At 37.1% G+C, this 23,470-nt stretch overlaps 1 protein-coding gene across 3 annotated transcripts in view; it reads left to right on the plus strand.

Moving 5' to 3' along the window:
- GOLM2 (golgi membrane protein 2) overlaps window positions 1-23,470 on the plus strand; it is a 113,047-nt gene that overhangs the window by 52,831 nt on the left and 36,746 nt on the right. For all 3 annotated transcript variants that reach the window (XM_027084152.1, XM_027084154.1, XM_027084153.1), the window contains exons 5-6: window positions 3,620-3,764; window positions 4,118-4,198. In XM_027084152.1, the coding sequence (XP_026939953.1) occupies window positions 3,620-3,764; window positions 4,118-4,198 (226 nt within the window). The remainder of the gene's footprint in view (window positions 1-3,619; window positions 3,765-4,117; window positions 4,199-23,470) is intronic.

Consider the following 23,470-nt stretch of genomic DNA (forward strand, 5'->3'; position numbering starts at 1 on the left):
TCAACTATTTGCTATTTTATGCTTTTGAGAAATAGAAAAAAATTGAGAAAATTTTTCCTTAATTATCAGTCTTTGTTATTCTGAATTCCTTTCTTAAAACACAGAAATGAAACACTAGCCACTATTTTGATTCATATTTTGGGGGTGACAAATTCTTTTAGTTCATACAATTCCAGTTGATATATATTATGAAAGTCCTGCTAGAAATGGAGGGAATTTGTCTGAAGTTTACTAGTCATTAGGACATTCATTTTTTTATACACTGTAATCTAATCTGACTAGCTGTGGTTTGTATAAAGTCTTGTGATTTAGAGTTAAGAGAGATTGAATAGTGAAAAGTATTTTTCTTGGTCTTTGGCAGCATCTCATCTAAAGGACTAGAAGCTAAGGAAACCAGGTTTTCATTCTTTGCTCTTTCACCATTTTGCAGCATGATATTGAGGGCATCATTTTTTTAAATCTATAAAGTGGAATGGCTGCTGCCTATCTGCAGTCTTCCTTGAAGAGACATGGGGATAGATTGCTGGAAGATGGCAGGCCTGAGTGAGCTACCTAGGTGGCATTGAGGGCAGCCAGAAGGTATTATTGAGACACTGGATGGTTAGAGGAGCATAGTAGAACATGGAAGGAAGGGGACAAGAGGCTTGCTGTTGCAATTGTGTTATTACAAGCCCGGTATATAAATAATGGGATGAATTTGCTCTCTTCTCTTCTCCCAAGAAGCACGTATATAAGCTTTTTCCTTTTCCCTGCCAAGTGTAGTTCTCCCTTTCTGCTCTTCTATATTAGGCTATTTTTACATTATTAATTAGCTAATATCTACTCCAGTTCTTCTTTGCACTTATCCTGCCCTAAATGGAGCAAGGTGGGGAGGAATGGAGATGCTTAAGAGCATTTCTCCTTTGTAGGGTGACATACCAGCTGCCTAATCTACTCCTCATTCTCTGTTCTTCGACTACTATAACTAGTTGATTCTGTGAAATTTGAGTTGTTTTTCATAGGAACAAATCCATTGTAAGCTATATGAAACAAGCATAAGTTGTATTGAGGTTTGTTTTTTTTTTTTTTTTAACTAAGTACATTCCTGTCTTGGAAATTACTCTGGGGAGGGGGTCAGCAAACTAAATCCAGCCTCCTGCCTGTTTTTAACTGCCCATCGGCAAAAAATGGTCATTACATTGAAAAATGGTTAAAAAGTCAAAAGAATATTTTATGACATGGGAAAGTTGTAAGAAATTCAAATCTTAGTGTCTACAAATACATTAGAACACAGCCACACTCATTTGTTTATTGCTTTCATGCTACAAAGATAAATGGTTATAAACCAGAGGAGACTAAGAAGACCTGAGTACTTAAATGCAATGTAGTAAAAAATTAAATAAATAAATAAATAAAATAAAATAAATGCAGTGTAGTATCCTGGATTGGATCCTGGAACAGAAAAAGGTCTTAATGGAAAAAGTGGTGAAATCTAAGTAAAGTCTGGAGTTTAGTTAATAATGCCCTAATGTTGGTTTCTTAGTTTTGTAAATGTGCTGTGCTAATGTGATGTTAACATTTAGGGAAATTGGGAGATGGGTAATTACTTTTTTGTAAATCTAAATTATTTCAGAGTAAGAAGTTTATTTAAAAAACAATTGGGGGACTTCCCTGGTGGCGCAGTGGTTAAGAATCCGCCTGTCAGTGCAGGGGACATGGATTTGAGCCCTGGTCTGGGAAGATCCCATATGCTGCGGACCAACTAAGCCCATGTGCCACAGCTACTGAGTCTGCACTCTAGAGCTAGCGAGCCACAACTACTGAGCCCACGTGCCACAACTACGGAAGCCCACGCATCTAGAGCCCACGCTCCACAACAAGAGAAGCCACCGTAATGAGAAGCCCACGCACCGCAACGAAGAGTAGCCCCCACTCTCCGCAACTAGAGAAAAGCCCTCGCGCAGCAACAAAGACCCAACACAGCCAAAAATAAAAAAACAAATAAATTTATTAAAAACCAAAAAGCAATTAGGTGGCCCCCTTACCAAATCAACAGTACTGCATTTAGGAAGCCATCTTATTTTGTTAATAGTATTTAATATCGTCCATTCACGTAAAGGTATTGCTGTTAATAATGCATCAAAGGGACAACATCTTTATTAACTGTTTTAAATGGAAAAGTATTTTTGACCAGTAGTTTGTTGACTTTTAAGTTTTGTTTATTATTGTTTGTTTTATCCACATCAAAAAGCAGTGGAATATTATGGAAGTAGCCTTATGATGTAGCATTATAGCAAAAATGCACAGAGATGCAGGATGGCTGCTCAGGTTTTACCTCAACGATTTTCTCACCTTTGGCCTTCATACTGACATGTTCAGAAATTTCAGTTTATCGTTTCACTCATCAGCAATTAAGCTCTCAGAATTGGCTATTGCTTACCAAGTTCCCAAAAACTGTGGGAGTGAGAAAGACTGTGGTTTGAATCCCTTTTCCACACTTCTCTAGCTTTGTAATCTTGAACAAGCTGCTTAAACTTCTTTAAGCCTCAGTTTTATTTTGTTTTTCCCAAAACTGTTCATTTGTCTCCACTAAAGGATAGACTTGAAAGCAATTTGTAAACTATGAAACACAGTGCAAATGTTTGTTGTTGATTTTATCTGCCAGATAGACTGGTATACCTACACCTGATTGTCAAAGCACCCTTTCTTCTTTATTGTGACAAATTCTTACAATTTACCTCCTATTTTTCTAGATTTTCTATAGATTTTTTTAGTACTATTGTTTTTTATCATGTTACCAATGATTGCACTGCATAATGCTTTAGAGTTGACAGAACATTTAATGTTAATATTATTATGCATTAAATATTAATATGGCAACCCAAGCATGTGTACTTGACTCCTTGCCTCTCCCAGTTTTCCTCTGAGGCAACTCAACCAATATAAAAGAGGAAACTGGCCCCCCACAGAATTGAGTCAGTCCTAATCATAAACCTGAAGATTCAAGTTTCCAAGGAGGAGATATGGTTAGTTGAAGCAGGTTACAGGGAGCACTGACTTGTGCATTGTTCTGCCATTCCTTCGTATGCTTGAGTGGCCAGTGCACCTGGGAAGAAGTTTGCCTGTTTTCTACCCTTGCTGTTTCAACTTGGGGAAAAGCCTGACAATGTCAGTAGCCATCTATCACACTTGAGGGGACACCTGTGTGCCATCCTCCTGCTCTCTGCTATCCTACTCGATTACAACATATGCCTATACAGAATCCACTCTGCCCACAGCACCCAAGACTGTGCCAAACTGTAGGCCTCCACAGCAACCTACAGTGCTCAGCAAGACTGTCTTCTCACAGAATCACCAAAGAGAATTATCAGCATAGCCAAAGGGAATTATCTCTGCCTAAAATTTTAGGCCATTTATGATAGAGACTTTTAAAAAATATTACTTATTCTCTGAATTCATATCAGGTATAAAAACTGAACAGAAAATAATATATCCCACATCTCTAAGTGTTTAGAATTTAGACCCATGGTATGTATTTCAAAAAAATGAATTGTTTCAGAATATTAAGTTAATAGTTGTTTCAGTAGTTTCACATATTGAACTGAAAAATACTTACTGTTACCAAATCTTAATCTAACAGCAAGAGGCCCACAAGTTTGAATCAAAAGATGGAAATGAATTGGATATAAACCATCATGCGGTACCTAAAAACATTCCAAAAGTTGCTGAGAATGCTGCAGGCAAGCATGAAGAACCCTCAAGCAATCATATTCCACATGGGAAAGGTATTACTGTTATTTTGTGTTAATAGAAAAACTAATAGAAATAGTTTCTAATAGTTTGTGTTAATAGAAAACTATTATTTTTCTCATTTTGAAGTGGATTATTGAATCATAAAGAATATTGTTTGATTTTACTTCCATTATGATTAGGTGTCTTTTTCAAATTTGGATCCTTTAATAGAGAAGAAAAAACAGTAAGTTTATAGAGTTACAACTATGTCCAAAGCAAGATATAAAGATATTCATTTGATATAGCCTATTGCTCTACAAACTGATTATTACATTCCTTCAAAATATTTTCAATTTATGTAATGAAAAATATAAAATTATATTTTTTGTTACTGTTACTTGGGCAGAACAAATCAAACGAGGTGGTGATGCAGGAATGCCTGGAATAGAAGAGAATGACCTTGCAAAAGCTGAAGATCTTCCCATTGGTAAGTAAAAGTTATTAGAATATTTAACTGAAGTGATCATGTTATTTTTCATGTGACTCTATTGTTTGTTTTTTTTAAAATAAATTTATTTATTTATTTTTGGCTGCGTTGGGTCTTCGTTGCCACGCATGGGCTTTCTCTAGTTGTGGCAAGTTGGGGCTACTCTTCATTGCAGTGCATGGACTTCTTATTGCGGTGGCTTCTCTTGTTGCAGAGCATGGGCTCTAGGCACGCAGGCTTTAGTAATTGTGGCATGTGGGCTCAGTAGTTGTGGCTCGCGGGGTCTAGAGCGCAGGCTTAGTAGTTGTGGTGCACGGGCTTAGTTGCTCCATGTCATGTGGGATCTTCCCGGACCAGGGCTCGAACCCGTGTCCCCTGCACTGGCAGGCGGATTCTTAACCACTGCACCACCAGGGAAGCCCATCATGTGACTATTGTTTTTCTGAGTAACACCTGAGAAGAGTCACAGATATCTGGATGATTGATATTTCCAGTTAACTAACTCCCCATTAGTTGCCAAGATATAAATGTTTTGGATATATTTTTATGAAAAATTTTGCTAAAATGTATAAAGTACTTGTTTTTGCCTTAAGAGTCAAGCATAAAGAAAAAAAGCGTCAAACATATTTGAACTTTTTCTTGATGACTCAGAGTTATTTCTCATGACAGTTATGCTATGTTAGTTACTTATGTTTACTAAAAGTATGTGTGGCTTATTTCTTTCAGGCTAAATGTTCCTAGATTGCTGTGTTGTTGATGTGCTTTAATATGGCATAGTAATACCGTTATATAGGTTTTTAGGACTTGGCGTTTCTTTTCAGTTAATCACCTGACACTTTAAACAGCTTATTCACTTTTTTCCCTTGTTTTATGGCTACTTCTGTTCAGTGTATATCTTTTTCTCCATTAATGTGTCTACTTCTTGTCCATTTCCACTTGGTCTGTATCACTGCTGCTATCCTAATCACATTCAGTTTTTTCTATTTTTCTTGGCTATCATAGGTACCCCTCCCTGCTGACTGCAGTATATTATGGTGGAAAATAGGAAGAAACAGCACATCTTTGGTCCTTCTTAGCTGTTTTTGTTCCTTTTCCATCTCTGTGATCACTTCTGTGGTTATATAGCTCATTTTATGTGGCTGAAACTGCTCAGTGTCTGAGGTCCAAATGCATGAAGTATTAGTCCTTTCATTTGTATAGTTTTTTTATCTTCTCAAATTCTTTCGTATCTATTATATTCTTTTGAGTTTCCAATTCACAGTATATTCCCTTGAAATAAAGGTCGGGACAAGAGGAAAAACGTGAGTTTAAAAATAAAGAGTAAGGATGAGCATGATTTGTTTATAAGGCAATGAAATTATCCAGTGATTCTTAAAGTGTGGTCCTCGGACTAGCAGTATCAGCATTACCCAGGATCTTGTTAGAAACACTAATTCTTAGGTCCCATTCCAGACCTGCTGCATAAGAAATTCTTGAGATATAGCCCAGCAGTTTGTGTTTTAACAGGCTCTCCAGGTGATTTTGATCTTTGCTAAAGTTTAAGAACCACTGGCTTAGATGTAAATTTAAAGAAATGTTGAAAGAAAGGACTATGTATTCTGAATTTTTGCAGTACTTACTCTAGTCCTAGGCTCACCGAGTTTTAGATTGATTTTTCTCTTTACGTTGTGCTTACTTTTTCTAACTGAATGAAAGATTCTTTAAATTCTGTAGTGCTTCACAATTTTCAAAAGTTTCATACACATGATTTCATATAATCCCATAATAACCCCTTTTTTTCCCCCACCCTTATATCGCTCCTCCCCTCTCCCCTCTCCCCACGGGTAACCACTTGTTTGTTCTCTATATCTGTGAGTCTGCTTCTTTTTTGTTTTATTCACTAGTTAGATTCCACATGTAAGTGGTATCATATAGTATTTGTCTTTCTCTGACTTACTCCATTTAGCATAATTCCCTCCAAGTCCATACACATTGATACAAATGGCAAAAGTTCACTCTTTTTTATGACTGAGTAGTATTCTATTCTATCTCTGTACTTATATTGCCTATACCACATCTTCTTTATCCATTCATCTGTTGATGGACACTTAGGTTGCTTCCATATCCTGGTAATTGTAAATAATGCTGCTAGGAACATTGGGGTATGTGTATCTTTTCAAATTAGTGGTATTTTTCTTTTGGATACTTACCCTGGAGTGGAATTGTTGGATCATATGGTAGCTCTGTTTTTAGTTTTTTGAGAAACCTCCATAGTGTTTTCCACAGTGGCTGCACCAATTTACATTCCCACCAGCAGTGTACAAGTGAATTAATTTTTTTATCTTTGATTTTCTGTAATTTGAAAATGATATACTGTGGAGCAGTTTTTTTGTTTAGTTTTTGTTTGTTTGTTTTGGCATTTATCCTGCTTGGTGTTCCCTGAGCTTCCTTGATCTGTAGTTTGGGGTTTGACATTAATTTGGGGAAATTCTCAGTCATTATGATTTCAAATATTTCTTCTGTTCTTTTCTCTCTTCTCCTTCTGGTATTCTCATTATGCATATGTTACACCTTTTGTACTTGTCTTAGGTATTTGGTTCTGTTTTTTTCCAGTCTTTGTCCTCTTTGCTTTTCAGTTTTTGAGGATACTATTGATATATCCTTTAGCTCAGAGCTTTTTTCCTCAGCCTTCTCCAGTCTACTAATAAACCCATCAAAGGCACTGTTCATTTCTGTTACAGTGTTTTTGATCTCTAGTATTGCTTTTTGATTCTTTCTAGGATTTCTGTCTCTGTACTTATATTGCCTATCTATTCTTGCATGCTGTCTGCTTTATCCATTAGAGTTGTTAGCATATTAATTACAGTTTTAAATTCCTGGTCTGTTAATTGCAACATTTCTGCTGTGTGTGGTTCTGAAGCTTACTCTCTCTTTTCAAATTGCATTTGTCGCCTTTCAGTGTGCCTTGTAATTTTTCCTTGATACCTTAACATGATATACCAGGGAAAAGAAACTGTTGTAAATAGGTCTTTAGTAATGTGGTGGTGAGGTGTTGGGGAGGGAAAGCATTCTGTAGTCCTATGTTAGGTCCCAGGCTTTTAGCAAGCCTGTGTCTCTGGACTCTGAACTTCACAAGTGTTTCAGTTTTTTTCCTCCCCCCTTAGGTGAGACAGGGTGGCTAGAGTGGGCTGGAGTTGGGTATTTCCCTTCCCCAGGTCACTTAGACTCTGATAACGCCCTAGCAGTTTAGGCGCTGTTCAACTAGTTTCTGCAGAGGGCAGACAGAGAACTGAGTGCTTTGGTGTATTTCAAAAATGGTTCCTTTTGCCCTCCCCCTGCCCAAGGGGATGTTTCTCCCTATTTACTATGGGAACCTAGTTGAGCTCCTGGAGATAAATTTCACAGCTTTGAGGGAGCCCGCTCTGTGACTGGGTCCCCCTAGAGTTTTAACTATGAGTTAAACTGAGCCTCTGGCAATTAATTAGTTACAGTTCAGGTTTTGGTACCCTGTCACTGCCTTCTATGGCAGTTTCTGTTCATTAGTGTCTCTTGTAAACCAAGACTCCCATATTTGCCTGTCCCTCTAATCATGGTGGTAGTAGTTTGCCCTGTGTCCTACTCTTTCTTATGGACCCAAGAAGAGTTGTTGATTTTTCAGACTGTTTAGCTTTTTTCTTGTTGCTAGGATAGAGTGGCAACTTCTGAGCTCCTTGTATGCAGAACCAGAAACCAGAAGTCTTCTGGATTAATTTTTGAACCTCTTTGAATTGTTGGTGTTTGCTTTGAGAATCATTGTTCATAACAGTTATCCTTAATTATTTAGAGAAGTGTTTTGAGTATAAAAATTATTTTGATATAGTCACTGGTGAAAAGAAACTTTGAGCTACAGAGTCTAGTTAGATGCAAACACAAAGGAGAGCCATGTTGTACCTTCGTACCTTGAGCTCTCAGTATGGTAATGCCTTGCACATGGCAAGGTCCCAGTAAATGTGTATGGTTGAATTACCAGAATATCTTTAGCAGTGGGGCAATGGTCTCTAGAGTCAAACTGCTGGATTCAGACCCTTGGCTCTATCTTTTAACAGGCATGTGATCATTTATTTGCCCTTATCCTTATCAGTGAAATAGGTTAACAGTTTCAACCTCATAGGGTGGACGTGAGATTTAAATGTAAAGCACCAAGAACAGTGTGCCTGGCATATAGCCTGTGCTATATAAATCTTAGCTGCTGTTGTTACTACCATGATTATTTTATATTATTAGAAACATATTTTTATCTCCTTGTCACTCCTTTTACTGAGTATTGTCTTTTCTCCCTGAAGTAATCTATGTCATAATTCTTAATGCCAGTACAAGTTCTGGTGTGTATGTGGAGTCCCTAATGACTATAGAGGCAATAATCCCACAGAGGAAGTAGAGGGAAGAACAGTTCATCCTTGTATTTTTTTTTCCATCCTTGTAATTTAAAAACAGACCCTTATGTGTTAATAGCAGTTTTGTTTACGATAGCCAAGACTGTACTAGAAGCTATAGCAGAGCAGTGCTGAACTATCTTAAAATACAGCTCTGAAACAGTCAAGGGGTATATAGCATGCGCCTATGGTTAGCATGATGCTTCAGCTTCTCAGCTTCCAAAGCCATAGAGCTAAACCTTAATGGGTTTTGGTTTTGTTTTGTTTTTTGCGGTATGCGGGCCTCTCACTGCTGCGGCCTCTCCCGCTGTGGAGCACAGGCCCCAGATGCGCAGGCTTAGCGGCCATGGTTCACGGGCCCAGCCGCTCCGCGGCATGTGGGATCCTCCCGGACCCGGGCACAAACCCGTGTCCCCTGCATCGGCAGGCAGACTCTCAACCACTGCGCCACCAGGGAAGACCCTGTTTTGTTTGTTTTTAATGTTGATTTGGAGCTAGTCATAAGATATTACAGGAGTCTTGTAGTTTAACCCATTACCTTCTTGACCTGGGTATTTTAGGCACCTGTGATGTTAGGCAGTTACATATTTATATCACTAGTTTTTAAACTTTTTTAGATTCAGAAACATTCCAAACATACAGAAAAAGATAGAAAATAACATAGTGAATACTCAAGTGTCCAGTGCCCTTTAAAAAAACACACAAAGATAATGTAACATTTTGCCACATTAGTTTCAGATATTTCTGTTATTGATGTTATCGTTAAAGAAATAAAACATTACTGATAAACTGAAGCCTCCCTGTGTACCCTCCAGATCTCAATCCTGTCTCTTCTTCCCCAGAGGTAACTACTGTGCTGAGATTGGTGTGTATCAATTTCCATACATGTTTTTCGACTTTTACTGCACTTGTAAACATCTGTAAAACTATGAAGTATTGTTTTGTTTGCTTTCTTAAACTTTAAATAAATGACGTCATTGTTTATATGATTCTGCAACTTTGTTTTCCCCTCGGTATTATGCTTTTGAGACTTACCTGCGTTATACCTGTGGCTTTTTAACAGTTATAATTATTTCACTGTATAAGTATACCATAATTTATCTATTCATATATAATAAACAATTAGGCCACTTCCAGGTGTTTATTTTGTTGTTGTTATTTCAAACAAATACTACAGTGGACATTCTCATATATATCTTCTTGTGCACCTGAGAGTCTCTGGATACTTCTAGTATTTGATTAGTACATTGAGATTAAAAGGTGAGCTTGTTGCTGACTAGAGGACAGTCCTGGAGATCTAGCTGTTCCCAAGTCCTACCCAGTCACTGAGGGTTGAGAAGATCAATAGCTCAACACACTGGTAGTCTGTAAACAATTCCCAGCGCAGTGGTTGCAAAGCTGTGCACAAGGATATAAACTTAAAAGTAGAACTCTTGCATTATAGAGTATCTTCAGCTTTACTATACTTATATCAGTTTACACTTTTGCTAGTAATATATGACAGTTTTTGTTTATCCACATCCTCAACTAATATTTGGGTTTGCTATACTTTAAACTTTTTGCCAATCTGAAATGGTACCTTAAATTTGCCTTGGTATGAGTGACGTTAAACATCTCTTCATATGTTTATTGGCCATTTTTGTTGCCTTCTTCTGTGATTTGCCTGGTAATCATTTTTGCCCATTTTTCTATTGGATTGTTAGTATTTTCCTTATTGATTTTTAAGAGTTCCTTAATAGTATGTAATGCAAATACCTTTTCCATATCATGCATATCAACAGAGAGGAAAATCTTATTTCTTACTTGGAAACTTCTTTCTAGTTTTAAGATCTAGTTAATCTCAGTAAAAATTGCCTCTAATGGTTTACTTTGGGGAAAACCCCATAAAGTTATAAAGATTTTTATGTACCTAAGCAGTCAGAAGTTCTTTTATAATTTATAAAGAAAACCTTTTTGGTTTTCTAAAAGTTTGCTTTTCTTTCTAGGTAGAGCTACTCTATTTATAAGATAATTAATTTTCTAGAACAGAAGATTTCTACCTTGGCCATATATTGGAATCACTGGGGAGTTAAAAAAGAAAAAAAAAAAACCGATGCCTGAGCCCCACTCCAGAGATTTTTATATATTTGATCTGAGTTGCAGCTAGGGCTCTGAATGTTTAAATGCTTCTTAAGTGATTGTATTATGTAGCCAACCTAGAACACCACTGCTCTCAGAGGATTCTCTAGATCTGTACTGCCTAATATCAGTACATTAGCCGCTGGTCACATGTAGCTATTTAAATTCATTAAACTTAAATAAAACTAAAATTTCAGTTCCTTGGTCAAACTTAGCCACACTTCAAGGGCTTAATAGTCACCGTGGCTACTGGCTATTGTATTGGACAGCACAGATATAGAACGTCTCCATAATTGCAAAAAGTCCTATTGGATAGTGCTGCTCTAATTGAAACTGGTAATAGGGTTTGCTTCTGGGGAAGAAGACTGAGGATAGAGATGAAAAGGGGACTTTTCATTATATAACCTTTTGAATGTTGGTTTCAAAATTTTATGAGGTAATTTTATTAAATACCTATTCAAAAATAAATATTTTTTTAAAAATTAAAGAGAGATAATTATAGTGATATTTGAGAGGAGAAAAAAGAAGATTATGTTTTAAAGAAGCAGTGTAGTTAATCTTTTTTGGGGGGGCAAAGGTTCTTTCTCTAAAGTTTAGAGCTTTTAGAGGAAAAATTATCTAAATTATAAAAACAAATTAAAATATTTTAACAAATTAAATCATTGTAAATAGACTTTTAGGCATCTTGTAAAACAGAAATTGGCAAACTACAGCTTGGTTGCCTGTTTTAATAAATAGTTTTACTGAAATATTACCATGCTCATTTGTTGTGTATTGTCAGTGACTGCTTTTGTGCTAGAACAGCAGAATTGAGTATGGACTACAAGCTTAAAATATTCACTATCTAGCCCTTTAAGAAAAAGTTTTCAAAGATCCCTGTTATAGAAGAAACAAATCAGGTAAAATTGGGCATTTTTTATTGTTGTTGTAGGGGAGAAATACTAGCACATTATCAAATTGTACATATTCCTGGAAACTGCTAGTAAAGGTACATAATTACATAAACTTCTAATGATACATTTGGTTTATAATTGAAAGACATTTCTTTCACTGTCATATTTTATGGGGCCACAATTTATATTGGCCACAATTAAGAAAAAAGGAATCAAAATAGCCTTGAACCAGCAAGTATCATCCAGGGAGAATAGGATAGAATAGGACTCAGTGAGTTTGAGGGTTTAATTGGTACCTGTTTCTCTCACTTTTTAAAAACTATACTTCTAAAGTATTGTGTTTTAGTGGTTATTCTAGTGATTACTATATGCATCCTATACGTATCATGGTATACTTAGAAATAGTATCGTACTACTTCATGTAAAATGTTAGAACCTTACAGAGATATAATTCCATTTACTTTGCCTCATTCTTTGTGTGGTTGTTATCATATATGGTATTTCTATATGTTAAAAATCCCAGTGTTTTCATTATTACTTTGGTTTACAAAACCTTTTAAGGACTTCCCTGGTGGTGCAGTGATTAAGAATCTGCCTGCCAATGCAGGGAACATGGGTTCGAGCCCTGGTCCAGGAAGATCCCACAGGCCGCGGAGCAGCTAAGCCCGTGCACCACAACTACTGAGCCTGTGCTCTAGAGCCTGTGAGCCACAACTACTGAGCCTACAAGCCACAACTACTGAAGCCCGCGTGCCTAGAGCCCGTGCTCTGCCACAGGAGAAGGCACCGCAATGAGAAACCCGTGCACCGCAACGGAGAGTAGCCCCCACTCGCCGCAACTAGAGAAAAGCCCATGCGCAGCAACAAAGACCTAAGGCAGCCAAAATTATGAACAAATAAATTTTTTTAAAAAACCTTTTAAGAAGATGGGAGAAGAAAATATTATGGTCTCTTATATTTACCACATACTTACCACTTAAACAGTGCTCATTATTCCTTCCCATGGATTCTAATTTCTATCTTGATTATCATTTTCCCTTCAGCTTGAAGAACTTCCTTAAGCATTTCTTGAAATGCAGGTCTTCTAGCAACAAATTTTTCCAACTCTTGTTTATCTGAAAACATTTTTATTTCATACTCATTTTGAGGGATATTTTTACTGGATATAGAAATATGGTTGTTGTTTTTATTTTCTTTCAGCCCTTTAAAGACACAGTTCCATTGCCTTCTAGCCAACAATGAGTCTAAGTCAACCGTTATTCTTTGTTGTGCTTTTGTATTAGTGTGTATTCATTTTCTCTAACTGCTTTAAAATTTTTCTCTTTAGCTTTCATTTTTATCAGTTTGACTAAGGTGTGCCTTGGTCTCGTTTTTCTTTGTACTTATTCTGCTTGGAATTCCCTGAGGTTATTTAATCTGGGGGGTGATATTTTTCACCAAATTTGGTGAATTTTCAGCCTTTATTCAAATTTGAATATTATTTAGAAATTTTTCTGCCCTATTCTTTTCCTAAGACTCAAAGTACATGCATTGCAGACTGCTTGATATTGTCCCACATGTCACTGAAGTTTTTGTTCATTTTTTTACAATAATTTTTCTCTTTCAACTTTTTAATGTCTTTGATTTGTCTTCAAGTTCATTGACCCCTTTTTCTGCAGTGTTTAGACTGCTGTTCAGAACCCATCTAGTGTAGTTTTTCATTTCAGATGTATTTTCAGCTCTAGAATTTCCATTTGGTTCTTGTTTTAGTTTCCACTTCTCTGTTGGATATCCCTATCTTTCCCTTTAAATCTTTGTGTGTGTGTGTGTTTGTGTGTGTAAAACAGTTGTTTACCAGTCCTTGTTTGCTAGTTTATACAAATGGATCATTTTTGAGTCTGTTTCTGTTGATTGCTTTTTTTCTTGATTACGGGTGGTATTGCCTATTTCTTTATATGCTTAGTAACTTTATCGTGTACTGTATGAATGGATTTTGTTGTCTTCTTTTAAAGGGTGCTGAGTTTTTTTCTTGCAGACAGTTAAATCTGTTAGGCTTGGTTTTATGCTTTGTTTGGGCAGGTCAGTGTTGATTTTGTTCTTACTCTGAGGACATGGCCCTTAACTCTAAGGTGTGATCCCTTCTTTTAAAGTAGACTTTTAGCATTTCATTTGAATGCCCAAGATGCTCAGTGAAGATTCTGTACTGTGGGCCAGAGATCCAGTCGTCTCCAAGTGCTACATGACCTCTGTTTTTTTTGTTCAGCTCTCAGCCCTGCAGCAGGTACTGTGTGTTAGGCCCCATAGAGTCTCACCGTATGTATACACAGCCCAGGTCTTGGCCAGAGACCCAAGGGGACTATCCATGCAGATTTCTGTCCCCCATTTCACACAGCTTCTTTTTCTATAGTATTCTGTCCTACAGGTTCCAGCCACCTCAGCAGCCCAATCTGCTTCCTCTGCTCACTGAGACTGTTCATCTCATGTATATCGCTTCTTTCAAGAATTGGTCTTGTACTCTGGTTGTCCAATGCTTTATCTATTTTGTCCATATTAAAAATTGTTTAGGATGTGAGAGAGGGTAAGTCCAGTACTGGTTATTACATCATGGCTAACATTGGAAGTCCATGTTATTCTTTTTAAATTATATAAATGGATTTTTAAGTATGAAGGAATTTTGAGTTCACAGACCAGGTCTTAGAAGCCATATGAGAACATCATTTTAATAGTCTCTATAGACATGTACCTGTATTTCTTAGAGGGCTGAGATGGCTCCACTGGTCAATATTTGAGCAGTTACAAGCATGTTACATCTGTTTATGTACGCAGAACAAAATAACATAAGAATGTTACATCATTGTTTTGTATTGAGCATTCATGCTTCTGAATGATTACTATTTTAATGGGTAATTACTGATCAGAGTTTCGTGAACTTCCAAAAACATTACTATAAGTAAACATTCCTCAGGATTCCTAAGTGTGAGCAAACTGTGTAATCAGGAGGCTCAATAAATTGGTTAGGGCTGGTAGTTTTACATTTAAATGTTTTTGTTTCCTCAACCTGAATCTTGGATTCTTTTTTCATTTTAGTGATAAATGCTTAACTTTGACAACTCTAAATACTTAGTATATGTTGAACACCTACTGTTTTCTAGGCATCTATCATAATCTATTAGCAAATATTCTCATTTATTCTCCACATTGATCATGCAGGGCAGATGGCATTATCCCTGTTTTTCAGATGAATACTGAGGCTTTAAGAAATTAGGCACTAAAGTCTTACAGTTAATAAATTACAGAGCCATGATTTGAGCCCTGGTCTAACTCTAAAGCCCATGCTTTTTATTCTGTCTTTTATTCTCTTAGCTGTGCAACAGAACCACGTTTGGAGCTTTTAATAAATACAGATACCTAGGTACCATCCGGATATTCAGTATGTCCGGGGTGGTATCTGTAAAACTGAAGTGTTGCCAGATTTGAGCACCACTGGTTACTAGTGCCATATTCCTTCTCCATCGTCACAGGCACTGGTTTGTGAAGCTCTGTAAGGCAGAAAACTAGAAATGTGAACATTTTAAAGATTGTAGCTGTCACTGAAATAAGAAAATGAGAGTGAAAGGCAAATATACTTCTTTTTTGGTTCTCAAGGTAAAGGCTGCAGCTGAGGGCTAATGGAGAAGTTGAGGAGGATTAGCCCTAAACTTCCTATTACCTTTTGTAAGCATATCAGCCAGGTTCTCCAGAAATGACTACTTTGAATTTTTAAGTCAGGTGAGAGGTATGTCTCATCTCTACTGTCATGAGTTTCAGTTCCTCATCTGTGAAAGGGGATATCTATCTCAGATAGATTTGAGAGTGACATGAGATTATTGCCTGGTTCGTACTAAGTATTCAGAAAGTGGGAGCTACTATTATTATAATTAGTACTATTACTGCTTCCTTTGGAATTACCAATTTAGTACCAGCCCTCAGCCCCCAAACTATCTATCCTAACATTTTTTTATTTTTCGTTGTCTCTAATATGGCCCCTCCTCTCCTCTCTGACTTCATTTCTATGCTTTCCCTTCACTGCTTGCTTTGCATTTCCTCAGATGTGCTGTGCATGTTCCTGTCTCAAGGCCTTTGTACTTACTGATCTCTGCCTGAATAGTCTTCCTCCACATTTCATTCATACCTCTGCTCAAATATGTCTTCTTCAGAAATACCTCCCCTGACCAACCAACTAAAATAGAATGTCCCACTACTCTCTCTCACACGTCCCTGTTTTACTTTATGCATAACATTTTCACTCTGACATTTATATTATATTCTGTACATACTTTTTTTTAAAGTAGCATTTAATTAATTAATTTATTGAAGTGTGGTTGATTTACAATTTTATATTAGTTTCAAGTGTAAAGTAGCATTTTAATACAATAGAAATAAATCAAGGGCTGATTGGATCTGGTGAATATAGTTAAAAATATATTGTCTTTAACACGAAAAGATGCTCAACATCACCAATCATTAGAGAAATGCAAATCAAAACCACTATGTGTTATCACCCCACACCAGTCAGAACGGCCATCATCAAAAAGTCTACAAACAACAAACGCTGGAGAAGGTGTGGAGGAAAGGGAACCCTCCTATGCTGTTGGTGGGAATATAAATTGGTACAGCCACTATGGAGAACAGTATGGAGGTTTACCCAAAAACCAACACTAGAGCTACCATACAATCCAGCAATCCCACTCCTGGGCACACACCCAGAGAAAAACATGGTTCGAAAGGATACATGCACCGCAGTGTTCACTGCAGCACCGTTCACAATAGCCAAGACATGGAAGCAACCCAAATATCCACTGACAGATGAATGGACAAAGAAGATGTGGTACATACCAGTGGAATATTATTCAGCCATGAAGAAAGAAATAATACCATTTGCAGTAACATGGATGGACCCAGAGACTATCATACTAAGTGAAGCAACTCAGGCACGGAGAGACAAATATCATATATCGCTTATATGTGAAATCTGCTAGTGTTGGAGGGTCTCCTGCAGAGGTGGGGGGTCGCCGTGGCTCACCGTGAGGACAAGGAAACCGGCAGCAGAAGTTTGGGGAAGCAACCCCCAGCGTGAGCCCTCCCAGAGTCCACCACCAGCCCTACCAAAGAGCCCAGGCAGGCTCCAGTGTTGGGTCACCCCATGTACATACTTTTTAATTTACTTGTTATATAACTTGGTCAGTTTTGTCCACCGTTGAATCTCCAGCTTTTTAGAACAGTGCTTAGCATATAGTACGCACTTAATAAGTATTGCTGAAGGTTGTCCACTCTCACCACTCTTATTCAACGTAGTTTTGGAAGTTTTAGCCACAGCAATCAGAGAAGAAAAGGAAATAAAAGGAATCCAAATCGGAAAAGAAGAAGTAAAGCTGTCACTGTTTGCAGATGACATGATACTATACATACAGAATCCTAAAGATGCTACCAGAAAACTACTAGAGCTAATCAATGAATTTGGTAAAGTAGCAGGATACAAAATTAATGCACAGAAATCTCTGGCATTCCTATACACTAAGGATGACAAATCTGAAAGTGAAATCAAGAAAACACTCCCATTTACCACTGCAACAAAAAGAATAAAATATCTAGGAATAAACCTACCTAAGGAGACAAAAGACCTGTATGCAGAAAATTATAAGACACTGATGAAAGAAATTAAAGATGATACAAATAGATGGAGAGATATACCATGTTCTTGGATTGGAAGAATCAACATTGGGAAAATGACTCTACTACCCAAAGCAATGTACAGATTCAATGCAATCCCTATCAAACTACCACTGGCATTTTTCACAGAACTAGAAAAAAAATTTCACAATTTGTATGGAAACACAAAAGACCCCGAATAGCCAAAGCAATCTTGAGAACGAAAAACGGAGCTGGAGGATTCAGGCTCCCTGACTTCAGACTATACTACATAGCTACAGTAATCAAGACAGTATGGTACTGGCACAAAAACAGAAAGATAGATCAATGGAAACAGGATAGAAAGCTGAGAGATAAACCCACGCACATATGGTCACCTTATCTTTGATAAAGGAGGCAGAAATGTACAGTGGAGAAAGGACAGCCTCTTCAATAAGTGGTGCTGGGAAAACTGGACAGGTACATGTAAAAGTATGAGATTAGATGACTCCCTAACACCATACATAAAAATAAGCTCAAAATGGATTAAAGACCTAAATGTAAGGCCAGAAACTATCAAACTCTTAGAGGAAAACATAGGCAGAACACACTATGACATAAATTACAGCAAGATCCTTTTTGACCCACCTCCTAGAGACATGGAAATAAAAACAAAAATAAACAAATGGGACCTAATGAAACTTCAAAGCTTTTGTACCGCAAAGGAAACCATAAACAAGACCAAAAGACAACCCTCAGAATGGGAGAAAATATTTGCAAATGAAGCAGCTGACAAAGGATTAATCTCCAAAATTTATAAGCAGCTCGTGCAGCTCAATAACAAAAAAACAAACAACCCAATCCAAAAATGGGCAGAAGAGGTAAATAGACATTTCTCCAAAGAAGATATATAGACTGCCAACAACTCATGAAAGAGTGCTCAACATCATTAATCATTAGAGAAATGCAAATCAAAACTACAATGAGATATCGTCTCACACCAGTCAGAATGGCCATCATCAAAAAATCTAGAAACAATAAATGCTGGAGAGGGTGTGGAGAAAAGGGAAGCCTCTTGCACTGTTGGTGGGAATGTAAATTGATACAGCCACTATGGAGAACAGTATGGAGGTTCCTTAAAAAACTACAAATAGAACTACCATATGACCCAGCAATCCCACTAACTGGGCATATACCCTGAGAAAACCATAATTCAAAAAGAGTCATGTACCAAAATGTTCATTGCAGCTCTATTTACAATAGCCCAGAGATGGAAACAACCTAAGTGCCCATCATCGGATGAATGGATAAAGAAGATGTGGCACATATATACAATGGAATATTACTCAGCCATAAAAAGAAACGAAATTGAGCTATTTGTAATGAGTGGATAGACCTAGAGTCTGTCATACAGAGTGAAGTAAGTCAGAAAGGGAAAGACAAATACCGTATGCTAACACATATATATGGAATTTAAGGGAAAAAAAGGTCATGAAGAACCTAGGGGTAAGACAGGAATAAAGACACAGACCTACTAGAGAATGGACTTGAGGATATGGGGAGGGGGAAGGGTAAGCTGTGAGAAAGCGAGAGAGAGGCATGGACATATATACACTACCAAATGTAAGGTAGATAGCTAGTGGGAAGCAGCCGCATAGCACAGGGAGATCAGCTCCGTGCTTTGTGACCACCTGGAGGGGTGGGATAGGGAGGGTGGGAGGGAGGGAGACGCAAGAGGGAAGAGATATGGGAACATATGTATATGTATAACTGATTCAATTTGTTATAAAGCAGAAACTAACACACCTTTGTAAAGCAATTATACTCTAATAAAGATGTAAAAAAAAAAAATATTGCTGAAAGATTGAATTTCCATATTTGATAGCTCTCCTTTATAAAAAAGACAAAACCCAGTATCATAGTGGTAGGATAAAAGCTATGTGCTCTAGCGTATCCGGTATTTTATCTTTTTTCTTTTTTTTAACACCTTTATTGGGGTATAATTGCTTTACAATGGTGTGTTAGTTTCTGCTTTATAACAAAGTGAATCAGTTATACATATACATATGTTCCCATATTTCTTCCCTCTTGCATCTCCCTCCCTCCCAACCTCCCTATCCCACCCCTCCAGGCTGTCACAAAGCACCGAGCCAATATCCCTGTGCCATGCGGCTGCTTCCCACTAGCTATCTACCTTACTACGTTTGTTAGTGTGTATATGTCCATGACTCTCTCTCGCCCTGTCACAGCTCACCCTTCCCCCTCCCCATATCCTTAAGTCCATTCTCTAGTAGGTCTGTGTCTTTATTCCCATCTTACCCCTAGGTTCTTCATGACATTTTTTTTTCTTAAATTCCATATATATGTGTTAGCATACGGTATTTGTCTTTTTCTTTCTGACTTACTTCACTCTGTATGACAGACTCTAGGTCTATCCACCTCATTACAAATAGCTCAATTTCGTTTCTTTTTATGGCTGAGTAATATTCCATTGTATATATGTGCCACATCTTCTTTATCCATTCATCCGATGATGGGCACTTAGGTTGTTTCCATCTCCGGGCTATTGTAAATAGAGCTGCAATGAACCGGTATTTTATCTTTATGTTAAATAGGTTTTACCATTTTATGTTTGGTAATTTTACTTAATAATGGCTTTATCAATGATATATATTTTAACAGCCTAGTTATTCATGATATTATCTGATAGCAGCATGCTATTCTCTGTTGACTTGTATGTTTTCCCCTGGCTCTCAGTGATCGTCAATGGAGAGGACCTGAGTAAAGTATATCACAGATTATAACTTTAATATCATACATAATTGTTTGCATTCTTTTCAGTGTCTTAATTCTTTCCCAGACTTCAGTTGTCTTTGAGCTCACATTTATCGTTTCTCTTAATTTGTTTAATAAGTACACATAGTCATTGACCTAGTGTTTAGTACTTCCCTGAGAACTCACTCTATCATGTAGTTACAAAAATTCTCACCATAAAAGTATTTATAATGATAAATTGAAGACCATATAAATGTTATAGGTAAGCTTATTAGTTCATTAAATGTGTTTTATCCATAAATGTGATATGTAGTCATTAAAAAAGATAGTGTTGAGCTGTTTTTATTAACATATACATATATCTATGATTTTTTTTTTTTTTTGGCCACGCCATGTGGCTTGTGGGATCTTAGTTCCCCAACCAGGGATTGAACCTGGGCCCCCGGCAATGAAAGTGCAGAGTCCTAACCACTGGGCTGCCAGGGAATTCCCAATATACCTATGATTTTTTTAATGAAAAAAAGCAGGTTACAAGGAAGCACGTACAATATAATCTCATTTTTGTGGAGGAAAAATTAGATACTTGTATGTGTATAGAAAAAAGTCTGAAGAATCCTATCCAAAATCGGAGAGCAAGATTAGCAGTCTTATTTTGTGTCCAAGTCCACTAGTAATTTTCCGGATCTTCATTTGTTTTGGTACCACTAACTGTAACTGTTAATTCTGGCTCCTGGGAAAGCCTCTGTCTTGTCCTGGATATAAATAAATCACCTCTCCCCTTAGTTCAACAAAGGAAAAAGGCTGGAGTTTTTTTTAAAGGAACTTTTCTAGGAAAATAAACAAAAAAGTCACAGTGAAAGCATAGAAACCAAAGTGTTTACAGAACACACATTACTTTTTCCTAAGTAGTAAAATTCTATCCACCAACTAGCTTAGCTGATGCAGTTTATGGCACTCTAAAGTCCTTGGGGCAATTCTTTACCCAGATCTTTCTAGCCAAACCTAGTAAGTTGGAAGTTTTAATTCAGTACTACCATTTAGGAATGCTGTAGAAGAAAATGGGATGACATAGAAAAATGTATATAAAATATTAAATAAAAAATCAGATTATAAGATAGTATATATGATGGTATCCTAATTTTGTTTATGGTATATGGTGTAATGTACAGAAAAAAACAAAACAGATAATCTTGAAATGGTAGCAGTGGTTATCTTTAAGTGGTAGAATTACAGCTCATTTTAAATTTCTTTCTGGTTTTCTATTTTTCTAAATTTTTACAGAAATGTAGTAATTCACGTCAAACTTATAAGGCTCCATATTACCACAGTCACGTCCTCAGGTTCCTCCTTGGTGGATTCAACCAGCCTCAGATTGTATACTATATTTGCACTCCGTGATTGTTTGAATCCTCAGATGCAGAACCATGGATAAGGAAGACTAAGGGACTTGAGCATGGGGGTGGGGTCGGGTGTCCTGGAACCAGTCCCCCATGGATGTCAAGGCTTGACTGTATAGTTTCTGCTACAGACACGCCGTGTTTTATTGTGCTTAGCTTTACAGTACTTCACAGATCGTGTTTTTTTACAAATTGAAGGTTTGTGGCAATCCTGTGTCAAGCAAATCTATCAGTGCCATTTTCCCAACAACATTTGCTCTTTTCATTGTCTCTGTGTCACATTTCGGTAATTCTTGCAATATTTCAAGCCTTCCACCAACAAAAATATTACGACTTGCTAAAGGTTCAGGTAATGTTTAGTATTTTTTAACAATGAAGTATTTTTAAATTAAGGTGTGTACGCATTGATTTTTAGACATAATTCTACTGTACACTTAATAGACTACTGTATAGTGTAAACATAACTTTTATATGCACTGGGAAACCAAAAAAATGCATGCAACTCGCTTTATCGTGATATTCACTTTATTGCAGTGGTCTAGAACTGAACCTGCAATATCAAAGGTATGCCTGTATATCAGTTCTAAACTCCTCTGGATGTTTTATAAAGGCTCTTTCTTTCTTTTTTTTTTTTTTTTGGCTGCACCACATGGCATGTGGGATCTTAGTTGCCCAACCAGGGATCGAACCCATATATAAAGGCTCTTTTTAATCCAGCTTTTTCTACCCATCTAAATCTTCATAGTTTTGCCTCTGAATAGTCACCTTGTTCTTGGGCAGGAGGCATTATTAAATAAAGCTAAGAACATGTATGATCACTTCCTGTTTAGTATTGAAAGTACCCTCTCTTGTCTTTTGGTTTATATAGTACTGGAGCCAGCTAGGGTCCAACAGTGATCCACAAGTTTGTACATTGTGACTGACTTCTCTTTCCAGTATATCTACCAGATGCTTAGTTGTCCTCAGAGTCTGTTAGCAAATCAAAATGGTGTTAAACCTGGGAAAGTACTGCTCTTTAAAGATGTTAGCTGATTGTTGTTATTTAGCTGTCTTACGTGCAGTGGTGGGTGTTGGGCATTGCAGCTGGCAATACGAACAAGGAAATGGGGGAACACAGTAAGATATAGAAAACCTCAACTTTCTGTAAATTTGAATGGGTTGCTTTCTTAGAGTGAATTTTAAACTTCTTGGGTCCTTAAGTTTAGAAATCTATATAATAATAAATGAAATACAGTCACCGAAATAAACTTTAAGGATTATAAAAATAACCCAAGTATACTAGTTAGGACTGACGAGGCTGTTATGTATTAACAAATAATCCCCAAATTGCAATTGCTTAAAGCAATAAAGTTTCATTTATTGTTCACATTACAGACTGATGCAGGTTTTATGATTCTCTTTGCAGCTCTCTCTAAGCAGTGTCCTCTTCCATTATTTGATGCCACTATCTTCATATGTAGCCTCCTAATTTGTGACAGAAGGGAAGAGAGATTGTAGGTGATTTGCACAGAAGATTTTATTGGCATAGTTGGAAGTGGCTCATTCTGTTTCACTTACATTCTGTTTCACTTACATTCTTATGGTTAGAACCCAGTTTCGTGGCACATAAAAGTAAGGAAGGCTTATCTTCCTCTGTGCCTAGGAAAAATATAATGAAATGGGGTCACAAAGCATCGTGTCTGCCACACCAAAGTTTTAGAAGAATAAAATGTGCCACTAACCATATCTTATAGATGGGCTCTCTATTTTTTTTTTCTCTTTATCTGTTTGCCTTCTCTCTAGTTTCCTTCTTGCTCTCTGCCTTTCTGTCACATTAAGCTGCCCAAGGTTGCAGTGGAGTGAGTGAAAAATGATCTTTTTCCCTATTGCCTTTATTTCTTAAGGGAGAAGAAAGTCCCAACTCTAAGTAAGTACATCTTGGCTAGTAAAGCTTTTTGTACAAAACTTAAAAATTCCCTTTTCAGGAACATTCTTGCACTGCTGGTGGGAATGTAAATTGATACAGCCACTATGGAAAACAGTATGGAGGTTCCTTAAAAAACTACAAATAGA

The sequence above is a fragment of the Aethalodelphis obliquidens genome, unplaced genomic scaffold (genome assembly GCF_003676395.1).
Source record: "Aethalodelphis obliquidens isolate GAN/ISIS:26980383/991018 unplaced genomic scaffold, ASM367639v1 scaffold51, whole genome shotgun sequence".
Taxonomy (NCBI): domain Eukaryota; kingdom Metazoa; phylum Chordata; class Mammalia; order Artiodactyla; family Delphinidae; genus Aethalodelphis; species Aethalodelphis obliquidens.